At 47.4% G+C, this 21,806-nt stretch overlaps 1 protein-coding gene across 50 annotated transcripts in view; it reads right to left on the reverse strand.

The window, feature by feature from the left end:
* Positions 1-65: 65 nt before the first annotated feature.
* MADD (MAP kinase activating death domain) overlaps positions 66-21,806 on the reverse strand; it is a 40,489-nt gene continuing 18,748 nt past the window's right edge. For 4 of the 50 annotated variants that reach the window (XM_082340120.1, XM_082340110.1, XM_082340153.1 and 1 more), the window contains 16 exons: positions 20,424-20,477; positions 19,348-19,448; positions 18,692-18,763; positions 18,184-18,342; positions 15,597-15,705; positions 15,259-15,321; positions 14,903-15,023; positions 14,694-14,799; positions 13,492-13,602; positions 11,733-11,840; positions 6,163-6,327; positions 5,845-5,917; positions 5,601-5,707; positions 3,355-3,424; positions 1,492-1,538; positions 66-1,151 (listed from right to left, as the gene is read on the reverse strand). In XM_082340120.1, coding sequence (XP_082196246.1) covers positions 1,047-1,151; positions 1,492-1,538; positions 3,355-3,424; positions 5,601-5,707; positions 5,845-5,917; positions 6,163-6,327; positions 11,733-11,840; positions 13,492-13,602; positions 14,694-14,799; positions 14,903-15,023; positions 15,259-15,321; positions 15,597-15,705; positions 18,184-18,342; positions 18,692-18,763; positions 19,348-19,448; positions 20,424-20,477 — 1,571 coding nt within the window. In that variant the 3' untranslated portion in view covers positions 66-1,046. Of the gene's footprint in view, positions 1,152-1,491; positions 1,539-3,354; positions 3,425-5,600; positions 5,708-5,844; positions 5,918-6,162; positions 6,328-11,732; positions 11,841-13,491; positions 13,603-14,693; positions 14,800-14,902; positions 15,024-15,258; positions 15,322-15,596; positions 15,706-18,183; positions 18,343-18,679; positions 18,764-19,347; positions 19,449-20,423; positions 20,478-21,806 lie in introns of all 50 variants that reach the window. The other 46 variants (XM_082340114.1, XM_082340108.1, XM_082340151.1 and 43 more) reach the window with 15 other exon arrangements.

The following is a 21,806-nucleotide window of genomic DNA, read 5'->3' on the forward strand; positions in this document are numbered from 1 at the left end:
GTCAGCCTTCCTCAGCCCAGGCTGAGAGAAGGCGTCATTTAACGCATGGCAGCCAGGAGCCCAAGGGGAGTTAGGGACCTTTATTTCACATTCACACATCTGTACATTTTCTATAAATAATGTGGAGCTGAAATATTTACAGTCATCTCTTGCCCACTCACTCCCAGGCTCTCTCTCCCACTGGCAGCCAGTGCTGCGATGCTACCCGCAGACACAGAGGTGGGTACTGAACTTGGCCTCTCCCCACACCACCAGGTTCCTGGGCGTGGCAGCCTGTGGTCCCTGGGACTCTCCTAGCCCCAGTCATTTTGCTCTCCCCTGCCGAAGGCCAGGCGGACCACGCGGAAACTGCTGCTCAGCAAACAGCAGCCGTCAGTGCAGCCCCACTGCAGTGGTGGAGACCATGGAAGCAGCAGCCAGGCCTGTGCCCGTGGGCAGTCGCTGCCAGCTTGGGAACTGCCTGGAAGTTCCAGGGAGGAACTAGGGCAGCAGGGAGGTTGCCACTCGCTCTGCTGCCCCTTGACTCTCCCCTTCTTTCCCCACCCCGCCCTTGTCTGGGGGCGACAAGCCTCAAGCTTCCCTCAACGCCCCATAGTGGGACTGCTCCAGGCACCTAGTGGTGCCGGATCACAGAGGACGGAGAGCCCAAGTCCTGCTCTGGAAGGTTATAATGTCGAGGACGAGAAACTACAACACAACTGTCTCAATGACACGTTAATAGTGGGCTCGCTCTGGCCTGTACTCCGAGTTCGTCTTAGAAGCCATTGGCCCAACAGACACACACGTACTTTTGAGCCCTGAGGGGACAGGAGGATGGTCTTTGGGGGGTGGAGAGGAAGAAGCTGGAAGAGACTAGCTCAGCCCTGTGAGACACACTAAGAAGACAATGAGACACACAGAACTGGGACCCACCTAAGCCTCAGCGAGGGGGCTGGCAGAGAACACACACACATCACCCACTTCGCAGTCACAGCAGCATCGTGCACTTGGGAACAGCGAGAGGCAAGGGACGGCCCCTGGGCTGGGGCAGCCTTAACCCCTCTCCATCAGCTAGAGACGGGCCGGGGTGGGGTTCTGAGATCTTCCTCACTGCTACGGACAGCAGCCACATATGAGAAGAGACACAACACAGAGTAGCAGATCTCGTGGGCCTGGAGGAGAGAAAACCAGCCAGATCAACGTCACGCAGGTTCCTACATCTTCACACGTGGAGATCTGCCAACTGGGAAACTCCTGCCCTAACTCTGGGCTCAGGCCTCCAGACTAAAGAGCCCCAAGCGAGGCCCCAGAGCTGGCCTGTGGGAGGGGATCAGCATGTGTGCCTCTCCCAGGCTGAAGACCTGCTTCAGCTCCAGCTGAATCTTTGGCATCTAGACTAAATTCTCTTCTCAACCATTAATTGCCCCTCACCCTGTGCTCTCAGAGGCCCACCCCACTCCTGCTGGAACGCCCCAGGGAGCCCTTCGCAGACTGGCCTGTCGGCACACTCACCATTGGTGTCTTGTACTTGTGGCTCACCACTTCTTTAATTTCAGGAACTAAAACCGGACGGGCAAGAGACAAAACAGAAAGTTCAAAACTAAGAGCAATAGCGCCACACTCCCCCAGGCGGCAGCGCCCGGCACCAGGGTCCCCTTCCCCTCTGGGCCTGGCCCGGCCTCCTCAGCCTGACATCTGAGGTCTGCAGTGGCCCCTGGCTCCACGGCCGCCGTGACTCTACCGACTTGGAGGGCCCCAGCACAGGAGCAGGCTAGTCTCTCACCAGCCAGGTCGCTGCTACCATCCAGGGCCCGAGGACCACAGCTGATATTCCCAGGTTTTGGCTGGGAGGAAAGCAATGCCTCTAGCCTGTGCCTCACACCTTGCTGAGACACCCGAGAACTCACCCCTGTCAGTCACCAGCCCCATGCTCTGGTCAAGTTAAACACGTTCCCTGTACTCCCAGCCCCTACACTGAGGGTCCTGAGGCTGGATGAAGAAATGGCATGATACTAAACCCACCAGACTTGGAAGTTTCCTTCCCTGATGGCAGGAGAGGCCCAGGCCTGCCTGTGTGAGGGAGAGCGTCAGAGGGCTCTGGAGCAGACACACCGAGCAGAAGAGACAGGTGAGTACAGCACCCGGGGAGGGAGGTGACAGGGAGCATCAGGCAAAATACACACATGTCCACAGCCCGGAATGCAAGACCCAAGAGTCACCCCTGCCCCAGCCATGCAGGGGTTCTGCTTGGCCAGAGGAAGGAGTAAGGTCCCCCAGCCTCAGCCATCATCATGGCCCCTGGAGACTGGGAGCAGGGGGCGTGCCATCCCCTGGGGGCCAGAAAAGGTAGGATGAGAGTTGGCCACACCTTCTTCTGACCCTGGGAGGTAGAATTCAGGGGGCCCCAGGGTTAACAGGGAATAAACTCATCAAAGGTAGAGCAATGAGCCCAGGTCCTTCTCCTGAGTTGGAAGACTCCCCCAAACGTCTCTCTGGCAGAAGAGAGAAAGGAGCACACGGGAGAAAACTCGGAACCAGTGAGCCAGCGCGAGGGTGGAGGAGGTTGGGAAGGAAGAGGGTGGGGAGAGAAGGGAAGAGACAAGTTGGTGATGCGAGCAGCTGGCTTGGGCGAAGGGAGCCTGCCCACCCACCGCAGGGCCCAAGGCAGGGGCCTGGGGACAGGCAGCACGGCGAGGTCACTTTACCTGCTGGAGAACGAAGGTTTTCATAGCAGCGATGAGGGGCACGAAAGAATGAAGCACAAACACAGCAGGAACTCAAAGCCCCAGGGTGAGAACCCAGACACCACTCATAGTCAGCACTTGGCTGGGGGGAGCCTAGCTCCCGGCTTCCAGCTACCACTGCCCTCTGCCTCTGAGGCCACTAGGCTTGCCTGCCCCCTAGAGTGAGCCTGCCTGCACCGCCGCACGCCCTCCTGCAGCAGCCCAGAGGCTCGATGGACCCTGGCGGGGCCCCGGGGCAGCTGGACAGAGCACTGGGCTGCTAGAGGGACCGAGGCAGGCGGCACGAACACAGCAGAGCTAGGGAATGGCTCGTCTGCTCTGCCCCACCAGCTGGCCAAACGAGGGAAGGCAGCGCTGCTTCGCGGAGCCTCTTCACTACCAGCGCTGAACTCTAAGCCCGGCGCCTAAGCCACTGCTCTTCAGCCCACTCTCAGGCAGCCACCGACCGACTAGCTTTCCTTTCCTCCTCCCTCCTCTCGTGTCAGGACTCCCGCTTCCTCCCTGTCACTCCTGCTCCTCCTGACCTCTCTGCAGAGGCTCGTCTTCTCTGTCTCTAGTCCCTTCTCTGGAGCTCCGAGGTTTGAGTTACTGCCATGTGAGTCCAGACCTAAGAGCAAAATAGTGTAATTACCAAATTCCTCCAGGACAAAGACGCCTCGAACTGTATTGCACTTTTTAATGTGATTCAGCTCTATGAAAACCTGCAAGAGAGGGAGGGAGGGAGGGAGGGAGGGGGTAAGGCCCAGAGGCTCCCCCACTGCCCGGCAAAGCCCACTCTCCCAGCTACAGCCCCACCCACACAGAAAACCTATTTCCCACAGGGAGGATGGAAGAATACACACGCACACAACTCAAAAGTGCTAAGAAGCGAAGACAGCAGAAAGGGCATGTACCTTCCGCTCCTGGCCGGAGGAGAAAGCATGGGAGAGAAAGGAAGGTGTTAGTTTTAACCGTCAAAGCCAACGCAAAGGCCCCTCTGCTGGCCTGGGCTGCCTGCCCACACCCTCTGCCCAGCGCAGTGCTTGTAGGACACTGTGCCCCAGGGCCCCCCCCTCAGCCCATCAGCTCTCTACCCTTCCATGCATCCTCCTCCGGCGCAGAGGGCTGGCACGGGCGCAAAGCTCCCCTCAGACTGTCCTTGGGAGGGAGGTGTTGGCATCTTCCTTGAAACAGGATTCAGGCTCTCCCAAGAGTATGTGGTGATGGATGGTACTAACAGCAACCACTTGTGAGCACCTACTAGGAGTTCTACAAATACTATTTGTTTGTCCTTACATCTACGTGGCACACACAGGATACAGTATCGCCCTCATTGTACAGATGCGGACACCGTGGATCAGAAAGTTTATCTGCCCGTGGATAACGAAGCGGGGCTCTGAATCCAAGTACGTCCTGACTCCAAAGACCATGCTTTTCCCATCTGTTACCCCACACTGCAGAACTCCACCAGGGGTCCGATGCTTCCTCAACTCCAGCTGACTGTTATGTGGTAGAAGATAGACCCCAAGGCCATTATCTCATCATCAGTCAGGGTTTGACTTCCTCTCTCTCTTCAGGATCTCTCTTCCGGGGCAAAGCCTTAAACTACAGACCAGCTTGTACATACTTTGTAACGGTTAGACGGTAGGTCAGTCCAAAGGGGGTGTACCAAGCGGGAAGAGGGCATCTGGGTGTCATTTAATGAGATCTCTTCTTCAGAAGGTGAGGCATCAGGGGAGGCCACAGCCCTAAAGTGCAGTCAGAAGCCTGGTCCCCGAGAAGTGCTGGCACCTTCATGGTCTAGAAAAGTACTTAAGTAAACCCCTCTTTGGGTGGACCCTAAGGTCTTAAGTATACTATTTAATATATTACTATGACTAATAGTAAATATACTACTGCAAGTATACTGCCAGGAAGCCTGGGCAGCTGTTTCCCATCACACCAAGTTGCCCAGCTGGATTCCTGAAAGAAGGAGAACTAAAATGGCAAGTGGTAGGAGGAAGCCCCAGAGTCCAGATGTTCACCGCCCCTGAGTGTCTGCTGCCTGGCCAGGGGCCGTGGTGCTTCGCACATTCGGGTCTAGCTCAGGGCCTCAAGGAGACGAACCAGCACGTCAGGGGAGGGGGAGGGAAGGCACTTGTGTGAAGAGTCAGGGCTGGGCGCGGACCTGGGGTGGTGCGCTGGCCTCAGAAAGGAATTAGCTTAAGGAATGTCCACTGAGAGAGAAAGTAACGCTGCGTTAGAACCAAGAGAAAAAAGTCAGCTCCTATGGTGGAGTCGCAGTGAGGGCAAGATGGATCCTGAAGTGCTCCCCAGTCAAAAGAAGGGGAGTGGGGCCTGTGGAGCAGGCGACAGAGCGGGGACGCTCAGAGGAAGGAAGAGAATAGGAAGAAGAATCGGCAGGAAAAAAAAGGCAAATAAACACACACACTCCAGATGGGACAGACACAAGCCACACACACACACACGCGTACGCGCGTGCTTCACGCGCACCAGAAACACGCGAGGGGATCAGCCGGTATAGACTCTCAAAGCAAAACCACCAAGCAAAAGCACACCCTGGGATAAGGGAAGGCGGACACTGTGCGAAGAAGGGCCAAGTGAGACGCTCCCACTCACACTGTGCTGAGTCTAATGGGCTGGGGCAGCCGGGCCACCATGGCCCCCTCTCTCTCCCCTCCTCCCCGCACAGGCTCCCTGCCGCACCTTCCAGGTGGTTGCCAGTGTCACTGCGCCCTCCCCTCTGATTGTTCTCTCCGGTCCAGCTGCTCCGATCCTCTCACTAGCCCCGGAGGCCTCTCGCACGCTCTCTGGGGAAGCACTGGGGACCTGGACACTGATCCTTACTGCAGATGCAACACCGGGGCTGGGAAGCCTCGTGCTGCCGCTTGCACCTACCTGGTTGTGCATGAACTTGAGATTGATCCCTTCTAGGGTGACCTGCAGCAAGCCACCCTCGCCAGTCTTCATGTCCTGCACGGGGAACTCACCACCCAGCTCCGGCCCTGTGGCGAGGGAGGAGGTCATCAGCTAAGTGGGAGGTGGGGCGTCCTGCGGCCTGACCTCCTCGTCGGGCCTCCGCCGCTCAGGACGGCCGAAAACCAACAGAAGGCGCGCGCCCAGGGAGCCGTCCTCTGCTCACCGGGCTTGATGCTCTGCTGTCGGGCGGCAGCACGCTCCATGCTGTCCTTCACGCAGTAGTACAGCTCCCGACACTGCGGCACAGTGGGGAGAGCTGTCCTGTCATACAAGCTCTCCCGGCTCCCCACCCTCTGCTCTAGAATGGCTGCTGGAGGCCTGGGCCCATGCCAGGACCTCGGAGACAGCTTTACGTGTTCCACGCCACAGCCAGAGGCAAAAGTGGGGCTCCAGCGTGGATTCTGGAATGTTAACTTCCCTGCGGGAGCTCCGCACTTTCCCTCAACGCCCAACCCACAACGCACACAGAGTTCACGGGTACCTTCTTAGTATAGAATTTGTTGAGCTGGGTCTCAGAGCCGTTTCTACGCCACAAGCATAGCACCTTGGTCTTGGGACAGTAGGTCATGTTGATGAGCTTCTCGTACCACCAGCGCTCGTACACTGTCCCGATGTTACTACGCAGCACCACGCAGTCGTCACACACCTGCAGAGGCGCACGGGGCGGTCGGTGGCCCTGGTCTCTTCCCACCCCAGGCCACACTGCACGCTGCTCCCCACGGGGAAAGATGGGACAACTGGTCCTAGGAGCATCCCCAAGGTCAGGTTTTCTGTCTTATGCTCAGTCTTCCTTACGTGGAGACACAAACACTGAACTGCTGGACACACAGTCCACAAGAACGTTTACTGACAGAGGAGGAGCCATTGAAAGGAACTTGTGGGCAAGGAAGGAGGCTCACTTCACTTCAGTCAGTGTTCATTACTTCTTACGTGTTCTGGACTTAAAGTACGCAGAGGGTATCTTATGCCTCCACCTTACAACCTTCGGAATCATTGCTATTGACAAGCACAAAGGCAGGGAATTAGGGCAGACTTAACCAAGGAGAAAAAAAATAGAACCAACACATTTTCTAATCCTGGCTCGGCTCTAGTTCTGCATAAATCTTTTCAAAAATTAATTACACAAGTGACACACGGACATTGCTTATTGCAAAAAAAAAAATTATACTCCACAGGATGATATAAACTAAAAGGCAAAGTTCTCCACATCCTCTTCTTGCTCAACATTCTCCCTCAGGTGGACGTACCTGTTCGTATGCCTTCAATTATGGTGGAGACATTATAGCACGATGGGCAAGAGAACAGGCCTAAGATCAGACTACCTGGATTTAGATTTAAGGCTGTCTCCTTACTTAGCTGTGTCACCTTAAGCAAGTTAATCTGTCTATATTTCCTCATGTGTAAGATGGGGATAGTAGTAACTTCATGGAGTTACTGTGAAGATTAAATAAGTTAATGTGCACAAAATTCTTAGAATCGGACTTCCCTGGTGGCACAGTGGTTAAGAATCCACTTGCCAATGCAGGGGACATTGGTTCGAACGCTGGTCCGAGAAGATCCCACATGCCGTGGAGCAACTAAGCCCGTGTGCCACAACTACTGAGCCTGTGCTCTAGAGCCCGCAAACCACAACTAATGAACCCCCGTGCCGCAAGTACTGAAGCCCGTGCACCTAGAGCCCATGCTCCAAAACAAGATAAGCCACCGCAATGAGAAGCACGCACACTGCAACGAAGAGTAGCCCCCGCTCGCCGCAACTAGAGAGAGCCTGCACGCAGCAACGAAGACCCAATGCCAGCCAAAAAATAAATAAATTAGTTAATTAAATAAATTTTTAAAAAAATTCTTAGAATAAAGCCAGGCACATAGAATGTACCCTGGAGTTAGCTGCTATAACAACAATACAACTATGATGTAAGAAATATAATAATTATGACCACGTTGATGATTCTCAAATCTTTCTCCATATGAGACCTGTCTTCCTGAGTCCTGACCTCTCTCTATCTGGATGTCTCACTGGCAGCACTTCAAACTCATCATGTCCAAATCTGAACTCCACACCTCCTCCTGGGCAGCTCCTCCTTCTCAGTTCCCTATTTCAGTAAATGGCATCACTGTCTCCCCCAGATGCCCAGGCCAGAAATGAAGGAGTGATGCAAGACTCCTTTCTTTCCCTCTAACTATACCATCAAGTCCCACCATTCTACCCCAAATACCCCTGGAACACACTTCCCCTCCCTGACTCCAGCCATCAAGTCCTACTCTTCTTCAAGTCTAAGCTCAAAGGTCACTTCTGAGGGTCGCCCACGACTCCCAGACCCTCTGCTATGTATTCCCATAACACCTGCCCCCTGAACATCTTCTCTCAATGCTCATTATATTTTATGACACTGGGTGTTTAATTATCTGACTTCCCCAATGGCTTGTCAACCCTGTTAGGGCAACAGAAACTATGTCTCCCTTATTCACTGATATAACCCCAAACCCAGCAAACCCAGCAGAGTGCCTGGCTATGATATGCGCCCCATAAAAATTAGATGAATGAATGAGGAATATACAAGATTACCAGTTTTAATCTACCATCTAAGACTTTACTGGGGCTCAAAAGCTTTAGGAAGAAAAGGGCCAACGTAGCTGAGTAGGAATTAGAAACTTGGATTCTAGCCCCAGTTGAACTCTGTGGTTCTCTCCACGTGGAAAATGGAGAATACCACTCCACTTTCCATAACCCTCTAAGAACATGATGGAAAGGAGAGGGACGGGTATGTAGAAGAACATATGATTTCTAGGCTAGAGAGACGATGGTAATAATGTGTCATACTTGTCTATGCTGCTGGTAGAGGTGTAAACTGGCATAGTCTTTGGGATGGCAATTTGGCAAAATCTATCAAAACTGTAAATGTATATAAGCTTGACCGAGAAATTTCACACTAAGAATCTATCCTATAGAAATTCTCATGTAAGTGTGCAAAGATTTATGTGTGCAAGGATAATCAGTGAAGTGTTGTTTAAAAAAAAGAAGTGGGAGGGACCAGTTAAATAAATTATGGCACATCCATATAACACCTAATGGTTAAGCATCCATTTAAAAAATAGAAACAGATTTCTATATTATGTAGACATATTATAGATATGCCTGTGATGCATTAAGTGAAAAAAGCCAAATTATATAACAATATTTGTAGTTTGATATCACTTTTATAAACACTGAAACAAAATTCCATATAAGTAAGCTTTATTTATACAAATATGCATTTTTTAAATCTGAAAGGATTCATGCCAAATTCTTTAACGGTGGTTACCTCTGAGACATGGCACGGGAAGGAAGTGAAGGAAAATTTTTACTTTTTACTTTATTTACTTCTATATGGTTTGAAACTTTTACGGCATATACTCTATTACTTTTGTAATTAAAATAAAAGGCAATAAAGATAATTTTTTAAAGTCTTTGCAAATTGCTATCCAACTACTCATGCAAGCAGTAGGCTGTGCTGAGAACAGCTAAATCTGACAGCATCACAGTAGCCAGGCACTGATGGAATGGGCAAGGAACCCTCGCTTTGCAGTACAAGGGGGAGCATCTATGAGATGATGGACCCACCCCATGCTCCAAGGCCCTCGTATGAGGCTCCCTGTAAGAGTGGTGAGAGAGAATCCTATACTTCAAGGAATCCTCTGGAGAAATTTACTGTGGTGCAGATGTCCTAAGTAGCCCTCAGCTCTGATAGGCACCTAGCCAAATTCTAACACTTCAAGGTGACATGAAAATGACTCCCTTCTCAGCTACATCATCATGTATGTTTCTGCCTCAGAGCAGAAATCCCACCCTACGTTAGACAAACTACCTCTTCAAAAAGCTGTGAATGTGAAAATCAAATTCAACTAAGCCAAAAGGCAGCAGAATATTAGCTAATTTCACTACTTTATAGAGGAGCAGTACTTGGTCCCTAAAATTACTTAGAAAGAGATCCATTTGAGAATTAAAAACACAGAAATGAAGAAAACATGGCCAATTTCCTTTACAATACTGGATTAAGAAAGGGATTTTCTAACTATGACTCAAAATCCAGAAGCCACAAAAGAAATGACTGATTAATTTAACTACAAAAAAGTAAAAAAATCCTGCATGGTAAAAAATACCATAAGCTAGGGACTTTCCTGGTGGTCCAGTGGTTAAGACTCTGTGCTCCCAATGCAGGGGGCCTGGGTTTGATCCCTGATCAGGGAACTAGATCCCACATGTTGCAACTAAGATCCTGCATGCCTCAAGGAAGATCCCGCATACCTCAACGAAGACCAGGAGCAGCCAAATAAATAAATAAATAAATATTAAAAAAAAAATACCATAAGCTAAATCAGAAAACTAATGAGGAACTTTGCAGTGGATAGGTCAGGTTGGCCACATGTGAACCCATTGATCACTAGGACAGAGCCAACCATATGAGGCGACAGGAAATATACAGCACCACCTCTTCTTGCCAAAATATTGAATCTGAAACTGACCAAATCTCTAGATTGAATTACTAGCTTGTACAAATACAAGTGATAGAGAAACATGTTAAACAACACTAAGGAGATGCAATCAGCAAAATATCTAAAATGTAAGATGCTCTATAGGGCACATTTCTTCAACAAAATAAATGGCAACATGGGAGGGAAACTATTATATGTTAAGAGATACTTTAGAGTCTTATCAACCATAATTATAAATGCATTTTTCCTTTGACCCAGCAATTCCACTTCTGGAAATTCTTAGATAAACCTGCACATGTAGGAAATGAAGCAGGCAGAGCATCAACCAGAGTCGCGCTACTGGCAATAGCAAAAATTTGGAAGAAAATCAAGGGTACATAAATACTGACTGGTTATATAAACTATGGTATAGTCACACAGTGGAACACTATACAGCTGTAAAAAGAATGAGAAAGCTCTTTTTGTACCGATACAGAAGATCTCCAGGATAAGTTTAATGAAAAAAAAAAAAAAGGTACAGATCAGTAGATATGATGTGCTACCTTTAGGTAAAAGAGTAGAAAAATAAGAACTTATGTTCATATTTTATTGTGTTTGCATAGAAAACCACTGGAAGATACAAACTGGTTATAAATAAAAGTGGTTACCTCCAAGAGGAAGGGGTGAGGTGGATGGGAAACTGAGTGGAAGGGGATAAGAATGAGAGCAAGACTTGCCAGCGTATACCATTCTATGTTGTTCTGACTTATGGACAATGTGACTATATCATCTATGCAATCTATATATAAAAGAAATGATAGGGGGCTTCCCTGGTGGCGCAGTGGTTGAGAATCTGCCTGCTAATGCAGGGGACACGGGTTCGAGCCCTGGTCTGGGAAGATCCCACATGCCGCGGAGCAACTGGGCCCGTGAGCCACAACTACTGAGCCTGCGCATCTGGAGCCTGTGCTCCGCAACAAGAGAGGCCACGATAGTGAGAGGCCCGCGCACCGCGATGAAGAGTGGCCCCCGCTTGCCGCAACTAGGGAAAGCCCTAGCACAGAAACGAAGACCCAACATAGCAATCAATCAATCAATAAAATAAAATCTAAAAGAAATGATAGGGATGGACTTCCCTGGTGGCACAGTGGTTAAGAATCCGCCTGCCAATGTAGGGGACACGGGTTTGAGCCCTGGTCTGGGAAGATCCCACATGCCGCAGAGCAATTAAGCCCGTGCGCCATAACTACTGAGCCTGCGCTCTAGAGCCCGTGCTCCGCAACAAGAGAAGCCACCGCAATGAGAAGCCCGCGCACCGCAACAAAGAATAGCCCCCACTCGCCGCAACTAGAGAAAGCCTGCGCGCAGCAACGAAGACCCAACGCAGCCAAAAATAAATTAAAATTTTTTAAAAAATTAAAAAATAAAAAAATGATAGGGAATCTATTATATTAATTTATTTGCATAAGAGCCTGACAATTTAATGATAAATGGATCATGAAGATGAATAAGTGGGGAAAAATATTCTGGCATCAGTTCTAGGAGTTCCTTGTGACTCTCAAATATTGCTTTGGGCCCCTAGCATGAACCAGCACCTACCTCCATGAAAAAGATATCTCCATTTGTGTCTGTCCCCGCATGTACCACAAATGTCTGCTTCTTCATGTGCCGGCTGCCACTGGACCGGACAGAGAGATCTCGTCCGTTCTGAGGAAAGAGAGATCCTTTAGGGACAACCAAACATCCCTCTCACACAGCCCTCTGGGCCAAGAATCCCTCATTCAGCAATTCAATTCTTATCAGCTTCCTTAGAGCAGCGCCATCTGCTGGCCACTGGCCGCCATGGATGTGTTCTTAAACTTCCTGGTCTCAGGAGACTCCTATTCATTTCAACTTTATTGATGACCCCCAAGAACTTATGTCTTTGTGAGTTTTACTTACAGGTATTTACCACACTAGAAATTAAAACTGAAAAAATTTAAATGTTTATTAATTCATTTAAAAGGAATTAATAATTCATTAATAATAAATCCATTACATGATAATATAAATAACATATACTTTTTAAATAACCATATCTTCCAGAACAAAAAAAAAAAATGTGATGAGTGGCACTATTTTACATTTTTTGCAAATCTCTTTAATGTTTGGCTTAATGAAAATTAGCTGTATTCTCATATCTGTTTCTACATTCAATCTGTTGTGACATGTTGCTTTGGTTGAGGTATATTAAAGAAAATCTGACCTCACAGATACATATCTGGAAAAGGGAGGAGTATTTTACTAGGCTTTCCAGATAAATATGCATATTCTTCTTTGATGCTATACCAGAACCTCAAGAAGTTTCTTAAAGTTAGTTGCAGTGTGTAATCTGAAAACACATCAATGAACACTTTGTACTTTGTTACATTAAAATCCATTTGTCTGCTTTACACTTGGAGTGGATCTTTTACCCACAGGTGAATTTGTAAAATCACACATCAGTCATCTGGAAAATACTGGTTCGCCCAGTTATGCAGCTCTTCCAAATGTTGACGCATTTCATTACACAATATCAAAGAATCACATTCATCACCAATCTCACTGGAAAAGGTTTTAAATATTGGGAAGCTTCATGCACAAAAAGTCTGCCAAATACCCAACTCCAAATAACAATTTGTTAGTCATTCTTTCAAGTAAAAATGATGTCCCATGACTGGCTGCAAAGCTGTCAGTTCACCTTGGAACTCAAATCGTCACAAATTCCCTTTCCTCGAAACAATCATACTTTCATTTGCAGCGATATGCTTTATGTATACTTCTCATTTTGTCACATAGAATACTAAGAAGATGTATAATCACTGATCAGATTTAATAAAACTGATGATTTTAACTGCTTCATCAACGACATTCACAAGTGAAACTGGCTTTTTGTTTTATTTTTAACTGAGAGTGTGTGGAGGTGGGGACACTAGCACTGTTTGGTGCCACCATCTTCACTGTGTTAAGGCACCAGTGGTTTTACCCACCATTGCATTTGCACCCTTAGTGCAAATGTCAACCCAGTAAAAAAGGCAAATAACATTTTAGTATTATCATGAAAACAGTATTCACCTTGTGGATCCACAGGGGTCCACAGACCACACAAACGTTCAAATGGCTGCACTGGGATGGTTTTAGTGCAGAGAATCCTATCACAGAACAGAAGGGCAAAAGCCTCATCTAGTCAAAGCCCTATTTTCAGAACTAGGGATTTTGAAAATATACGAGCCAAGAAATGACCTATGCGGAAGCCTCTGCGTTAGGCCGTGAGGCCCACGCCTGGGAGGCTGACAAGAGCAATGGAAGGGAGCCTAAAGGATGGCCCAGGTGTGCTCACCAGGTTTGCCAGCTGGTCAAGCACTTCGTTGATTTGCTGGCTGTACACAAGCCCAATATGCGATTTTCCCATCAGGCGCCTCACCTTCTTTCGGATATCATTCTTATTTACCTGAAAAGCCAAAACAGGATCTTAATAACTTTCCTCCTGAGAAAAGCAGAATTCTAAAAGACCACATCACTGAGGATAAAACATTCAACTGTGTGTTCTGCCAACAGTCTGAGAAGAAAAACCCTGGTTCTGTCTCCAGGTGGCTTCTGCAGAAAAGTGGCTCTTAGAGAAGTTCTGGTTTAAGTGGACGGGGACTCATGGGGACACATCCTCCCTAACCCCCCAACCAACACCATAACATTCACCTCTAAAAACCCCTGGGGCTCCTCAGAGTGTGATTCTCACATAGTAAGACTTAGAAGTAGCAATGTTCTACACTCAGTTGTCACCAAGACACCATCTTAGGGTTAAAGATCACCACCCTTTCCCAACCAGAGTTAACTGGCACCCCTGGAGTTCAAGAGACCCTTAAACAGAAAAGGAAACAAACCAAGAGTGCCTGCAGGGTATTCTCTGCATTTGATCAACTAATCCCTTCACATTTAGAGAGGCTGGGAGAACAGGAGGAGGAGAAACCCAGGAGCTCATTCTCAAAACAACTCTCTTCTACCCACCAAGTCCCTTTCAGAACGGGACTCTTCCATTTGGTAACACAGTTCTCCCACAGCTATAAAAACCAAGTATAACCAAGTCAAACTAGAACCTACCACTGCTTTTTCAATGAGTAGCTTTTTTTACATCTATGGCAAAGTATATATGATAAAGGACTAATGCTGAAAAGTAAATTCTGAGCATTCTTTCCAAGGTTTCAGAGCCTACTACTTAAAAAAAATTTTTTTTCCACTGTATTCTGTGGGGAGTTCTACAGGCATCCTAAAACTATTCAGCAAAGGAAGCCCATTTAAAATTCAAAATAAACAAGTGGCATGTAATCATCAATCACCTTTACAACATTCCTTAGCACAACAGCCTGGCAGCTTCAGATAAATGGATCATGTGTGAGCTGCAGAGAGGCCTCAGACTTTCAGTGAAGAAGAGAGCCCCAGCAGGATGCTCTGACTGCTTCCCAACTGCCCCAAGATTTAGGCAACAGGAACAAGCCTTGCCCTCCAGTATCAGCAGTAGCTGGGCATAAGCAAAACAGACGTTACCTTCATCAGCAGCATGTAGGAGATGAGGTTGTGCAAGAGCGTGGCCAGCAAACGATCTTCATCATCCTCTAGGCGCTTCCGGTCATGTTCTCCTAGGGACAGGTACCTGAGCGGGAGACCAGGACAAGTCAGCCCCCAGGTGGGAGAACACAGAATTAACTGGGAAGAGGCTGAATTTGCATCTTCCCAAGGGTTTCTAAGCCTCATACCTGTCTATCATCTCCTGGGGACCCTGGTCCATACCCATCCCTTCTCTCTCCAACATCACAGCATCTAAGAACGCATCTTCCCAGAACTGCATTTGGTCCCATAAAGTAGAACGCTCTTTGCCTGTGTGGAATAGAGTTTTTTTAGGGGCTTATATAACGTATAAAGAATATGGCTGCCAAACTAAAACAGAGTAAATTCCAGAAAAAAGGAAGTCATCACAAATTCCAGGGCAAAGGAAACACGAGACTCTTCACCCCAGATCTAACAGTCCTGCCACCAGCCCCAGCTGCCTCCAAGTGAGGCCCCATCCCTCCCGAGGAGGAGGGATGAACAGCACACGAAGAAAGGTGGTTACTTATAGAAAAGGTCTCCATAGCAGCATCCTCTAACTGGTCCCACATCGATCCTCTGTCCCTTCCTGCCGATTTGTGAGCAGGAAGGACCATGGTAGCAAGAAAGTAAAAGAAGACAGAAAGACAGAGGCTGTTGGTTAATACCAAACTTCAGTCTCTTCTAGTTTTCACCCACTGTTTTTTCCCCAGTAAGTCGCTTGCTTCAGATATAAAAATGTCCTCTAACATCAGCACTGAGATCCGCAAAAAAGCCAAGCAGCTACTTGTTCAGGGCCACCCTCTCCCCGGGCTGAGTCCAGCTTCCTTCCAGTGCAAGTGGCCTTCGCAGTCTATTTCTCACCTAGGAGTCCCTCGTAGAGATAGACTCGCTGGCTTACATCTTCAGAAAAGCGAACTGGGCTGCCCACCAGCTTCTCCTTTACACTTGGCTTCAAGCTGTGGGCTTTACCCTAGAGAGAAGAGGCAATAGGTCAGCTGCCAGAGGTAACAATGAATAGGGGCAAAGTAAACCAAGCAGCTCATTAAGAGGCTCACACACTAGGCACCATCATTAGTCACATATATTCCAGTAGCCCTGCCTTTGCTACTCTGCTTGCCTCAATCAGAAGTCAATCTGATAATCCTGCTTTCTGTTACTGCCTCCCAAAACATGCAATCAAGTTTTCATTTTTACTTACCTTTAACCTTTAGTCTCTGTAAGACTCTTTCCTCTTAAAAAAAAAAAAAAATTAGGCAAATTCTCTGTAGCAGCGTGATGCAGTGAAAAGAACACTGGGTTTGAAGTCTAGACTGACCAACGTTCAGATCCCTGCCTCTTACTAGCTGTGTGATCTTAGGTACAAAGCCTAGCTTCTCTGAGAGTCATTTTCCTCACCTGTAAAAGGAAGGTTATAATACCTACCCGATAGGACTATTCTCATTCAGTATGAGAAAATACATATAAATCACTTAACAGTGCCTGGCACATGGTTGGTATTTGATAAATGTTAAGTCTTCTCTTCTACCATCTCTTAGAAATATCTTCCCACATAGAAATACCACTAACTTTATCTACCACTTCTGCAATATTAGACTTTCTATTCATTCAAAAAAGATCTTTGGCTGGGTAAGAGGTAGTTTTCATGCCTGCTTCACAACACATGCAACAGCATAAGCAAAGAAGCCACTGAACAAAGGTTATTATTAGGCAATACCTAATGAGTGTGTCCAAATGCCAGCTTCCTGGTTCACAGCCCAAGACTTTGTTCAATGAACCATATTAACCTAAGATAATTTATTTCTTACCAAAATAGCCCTTTTTGAGCCAAGAAATTTAGGTAACTGCTCTCAGCAACTCAACTGCACAAAGAGCCCTTGCCCAGAAGTACAGGAAAAGTACGAATTTGTCCCAGGACGGTGCCCGGAAAAGTAGCACACAGCTGAATGGCTTCTTGCAAGACTGCTACTCCATAACATCTATCTCAGCCTCCAGAATGGAAGCACACTAGAAGGATTTAAAATACTCTTGGGGCTTCCCTGGTGGCGCAGTGGTTGAGAATCCGCCTGCCAATGCAGGGGACACAGGTTCAATCCCTGGTCCGGGAGGATCCCACATGCCGTGGAGCAACTAAACCCATGCGCCACAACTATGGACCCTGCGCTCTAGAGCCCATGAGCCACAACTACTGAGCCCACGTGCCACAACTACTGAAGCCCACGTGCCTAGAGCCTGTGCTCTCCAACAAGAGAAGCCACCGCAATGAGAAGCCCGCACACTGCAACGAAGAGTAGCTCCCGCTCACCGCAACTAGACAAAGCCCGCGCATAGCAACAAAGACCCAACTCAGCCAAAAATAAATAGATAAAATCAATAAATGTATTAAAAAAATAATAATAATAAAATACTCTTAATTAAAAGGGTCTGTTTAGACTCAGGGAGAGTTAAGATCCATTAGCTTGAATGGCTCTGCTGACTCTCAATCCTATCCCCTACCTCCACCTTGGGATGTCACTTGCTCTATTAGAAACATGTATACAGAAGGCCCTGGGGGTGGGAATGATCACCAGTGTTAAATAATTTATTTCATTTAAATTTCATCTTCCATTCTCCCCACAGACCAAAGAGAAGAACCTATGAGCTCGTGTAGAAAATATCCATTCTCAACTCTGCCTAACCAAGTGGTGAGTGTATCAGAACCCTTAAAGCTGCCTAAAGAGGCCTGTATACACTGAAGGGCAGTGGGTCTAAAGGCAAGGACTAAAAAGAATTCATTTAATTCCAACTGATCACTGGCTTATTGTATAACCTAGGGCAAGATCTTTTTTTCCTAAGGCTTTGTTTCCCTCACTTGGCAGAAGAGATTAGTTGTAGCAATATACTGAATTGCAAACTTCTTGAAAATGGGAATCATGTCTTATCATCCCTGTTTCTTTAGTACAGAATCTGGCATTTAGTAAATCACTTAATAGATGTTTATTAATGAAGGAAAGCTTCAAATAACTGTTAGGAATATACTAAAATGAAATGCTATTTTAAGGTGCTATATAAATAAAGCAGTGACCAGAAAAAACCAGACTAGTCCATAAAAATAGGTAGACTGGTACAAAATGAGAGCTGCAACTGCCCTGATATTGCTATAAAGGCATCACTTTGCTTATTTTAAACACGGGGGTTACCGCCACATAGGAGTCGAAGCCCTTACCTGACTGGGCAGGAAGCCTAACTCATCAATGATTCAGGAGAAGGCTCTAAAAGCCCCAGATCACGGAGTCAAATGACTCTGAAAAAAGCTAACTTAAGAAACATTTTCTTTAAAGTCAAATATATGAAGGTTATCCATTCCTTCCTTCCTCTTTTCCTTCTAATTGCTTCCTAACTTTTCATCCTTTTCTGACCCATCCCCATCCCACTGAAAAAATGGTCTTCTTTTGTTAGTAAACAAACTTACAAAGATGGCACTGGTGGCAGAGTTGGTTTCAATTTCACTATCAGACAAAGTGCCTCTAGAGCCTGCCAAGTGGGTGCTGCCCTCACCGCCTGGTCCGTCACCTGCATTGCTGCTCAGGTCACTGTCTGCTCCAAGGGTCTCTCCAGAGCTATTACTCACCTGGAAAGGAAAAAAAGGTGGTAAGGGATATTCCCCAGGATGTGTCCCAGAAATGCCAAGCTGCTAGAGCTCTCTGCTACCATTAAAAAAAAGTATCCAACTTCAAAGGTGTGTCAGACAGCCTCTGGAACTACCTTCTCTACAAGATGAGGAGAAGCCCTGGGTGAAATCTCGGGGTCTGATCCCACAAACAAAGTCCTATGACAGGTAAACATCTCCACCAAGAGAACCAACCTGACCTGAGACTAAGAACAGCCCCCAAAGAAGGGAGTAGCCCCCTTTTCCAAAGGGGGACCCACACCCCACCCACCAAGATGCCAGCGTGGTGTTCCCCTACCACGGTGCTAACTTCAGAGTCCTGACTTGAGCTTCGGATCATAACGGCTGGACTCACACCAAGGACAGAATCTGGATCAGTCCTCTGAAACAAGACACGCGGACTCAGACACATGAGGGAGGTGTCCAGTCTAGTCTCAGTTTCCCTAAGAAATACTGTATCTTCTCCCTTCTCTCCATCCCCACCCTTCTATTGTCATCCCTAGATAGGTCATGAAAAATGAACATTTTTCCCGAATATAAAATATATATGACTTACAGAGTGAGAAAAATAATGAATGTTAAAGAAGTACATGCTCACTACAGAAAATACACGAAAGAATACGGAAATAAAAATAAGCCATAAACTTACCACCTACGTTAATCTCTGTTAAGTCTTTAGCATATTTCCTTTCAGTCTTTTCTATGTATGTTTTAAAAATAAAATTTGAATCATACTGTATATAGCTTTGTAAACACTTTCCCATGTCACCACATTTTTGAAAATACAGTCATTAACGGATACTAATATTGTATTACATGGATATATTACACTTATTTCATCATTCCCCTATGACGGGATATTCATGTTGTTTCAATGCTGTCATTTTGTTCTGTTTTGATCTTAAAGAAGTATTCTGAGATAGCAAATTTTTAATGCTCGCAATCCTCAACAAGGCTGTCACAAACCTGGGGACCAGATGTCAGGCTCACACCACTGTCTGCGCTGACTTGGGACTTTCTCTCCTCTGTCTCACCAAGGTCGAAGGCGGGTTTGATTACTTCAGGCCCTGAGTAGGGGAAGACTTGTGTTACTCATTACAAGAGGCTAGGGGCAGGCTGGCGAAGGGAGTGGGACAGCAGCACAGCCCGGTCCCAGACCAGTTCAGCATGTCCCAGTCACCTTTCCAGGGACTGCCACCCACTCAGGCCGCACTGGAAGAAGTCCCAGATGCCTTAAGAACCAAGTAGGAAAAATTAAACCTGGTCTCAAGGGGTTCTGCAGCCATCTTCTCAACCTGAGAAAATTCTGACCAAATCATCCTAAAGCAGAAAAGCTCCACAAACAAACATCTGAACCACATTCCACTGTACTCAGAATCAGAGCTTCACTCGTGCCTAAGACCCTTTAAGGGTCCCCCGGTCACTCTGCTTCCCAAACAAATATGTCTGAAGGGGCTAGAAAAGGAAGAGCCCAGTGAGATTAAAAAACACCAGCTGCTTCAGCCGACGCTGCCTACCCCCACCCTGCAGCTCCTGTGTTTGACATTAAAAACCACCCCCATTATTTCTCGCCCGCCCACAATGGTATGGCAGAAGGACAGAATGACAGAAAGCAAGAAAGCGTGCCTAGGCAAGCCACCAGAGAGAGTTGGGAAGCTACAGACTCAACACGGAGGGAGAGCAACCATCTCTGCCAACTGTGCCCACAGGCCTTCTAATGGGGGAGGGAGATATCAGCCAATGAGGGGCACTGAAATAGGCAAACATTCTCCCCACCAACTCGGAAGCAATAGAGAACCAAGCTCTAAGGGATTTTACACAGCAGATGCCCTGATTACTGCCTGATTACTACAAGGGGAGGGGAAAGAAGCAGCCTACGCGCATGTACCTATGAGCACATACCACCTACCTGCTTGCATGCCAAATACCCACCCCAGGAGCAAATTTGGGGTGGGGCTGACAAAGGGAGCCTGCCCCAACCGGGCCTGGGGAGTTGGCAGGTATGGGAGACTTGGGAACGGGAAGGGGCATTTGTTCCTTACTCTGTTTTTCCAAAGCTTTTTGCCTTTTCACTTCCTGGTGCTTGTTCCACAATTCTACCCCAGATGCAATGTGAGCAGGAGAGAAAGACAGAGAGAGTCAGAGGCTGGTCAGACAGACGAAATGGAAACCCACCCACCCAAGCTGATTCAGTCTCAGGCACAGGATTACAAATCAAGAGATAAAAAGAGATCTTCATTGCGGGGAGGGGGGTTAAAAAAATCAAGAGATCTAACACCTTCCCCCCAGGTCAAGAACTAAATTCCTATCCTAACCTCAATGTGGCAGTAAAAATCCCACAGAATGTTAGAGCTGGCAGAGCCTTTCATCAAGCTCCTCCATTCTGGCATGAGGAAACTGATCCCAAAGAGGCTGGAGCACTTGCTCAAGATCAGGTAACTCAGGACCAGTTTAAACTTCCACCACACCACACTCTCTGCCAAATGAGCTAGGCAACAGCAAATTTTAAAGATTCCAGATAAGACAGATGATTACCTCAAGCAGCCAAAGGGTTTCAGAAGCATAAGCACAAATCTGTTTGACTCACTGGATTGAAGAGAGGCCACTCAAGGTAGGCAGTTACCATCCCTTCTTGTTGCTACCAAAAAAACCCAACTTACCCTCAGCAGCAGTGCCTGCCCTACCAAGAGACCCATCTTAGCCAGTCATCTGGAAAAACGCTTCCGGTAGAGGTGACAGAGAACACTAAATGGTCAAGAGCATCTTAGTAGGGGTTAAGAAGAGAGAGTATCGATCATAGCAATTCTCTTCCTGGAAGAACTTTAGAGTCTACTTAGTGCAATCTCCTTGTTTTCCAGATGAGGAGATAGAGACCCTGAAAGGGGAAATGATTTGCCCAAAGTCACTTTCCTAGTTGGGGGCAGATACAGGACTAAAACTCCAGACCTCCAGACTGGTAGGTCAGTACATTTTTCTAGAACATCACAACAGGTAGGAGAAAATCATGGTTGACTGCCTCTAGGACAATATTTTGCTGGTTAGAGAAGCACAGCTCTCCTAAGAAGGAAACTGGTTCCTCATTACCATTTATGGGAGCAAAAGGCAACTGCTAATGGATGTGGCAAAGAGGCATCGGCTAGAAGCACATTGCCCAGGGACCTAGAACCCGAAAAAGAAAGACACAATCTAGATGACTCAAGGTCAGGTAGGGAGTGAGTCAAACAGAGGTGACACCCAGAGAGCTCACCAAGGCTCTGCCTTAGTGGGAATGGAGAAACACCAAATGTAAGCAAGGTCTAATCAAGTCCAGTAAGGACATGTTTAAAGAAAAGCTGACTCAGAACTCTGTACCTCGAAGTCCAGAACCCAGGGAAATGGGGTTGCTGGACATGCCCCAAAGGAGCAAATTCGAGGGCAGCATAATG

The sequence above is a fragment of the Balaenoptera borealis genome, assembly GCF_965194805.1.
Source record: "Balaenoptera borealis genome assembly, chromosome: 11".
NCBI classification, from domain to species: Eukaryota; Metazoa; Chordata; class Mammalia; order Artiodactyla; family Balaenopteridae; genus Balaenoptera; species Balaenoptera borealis.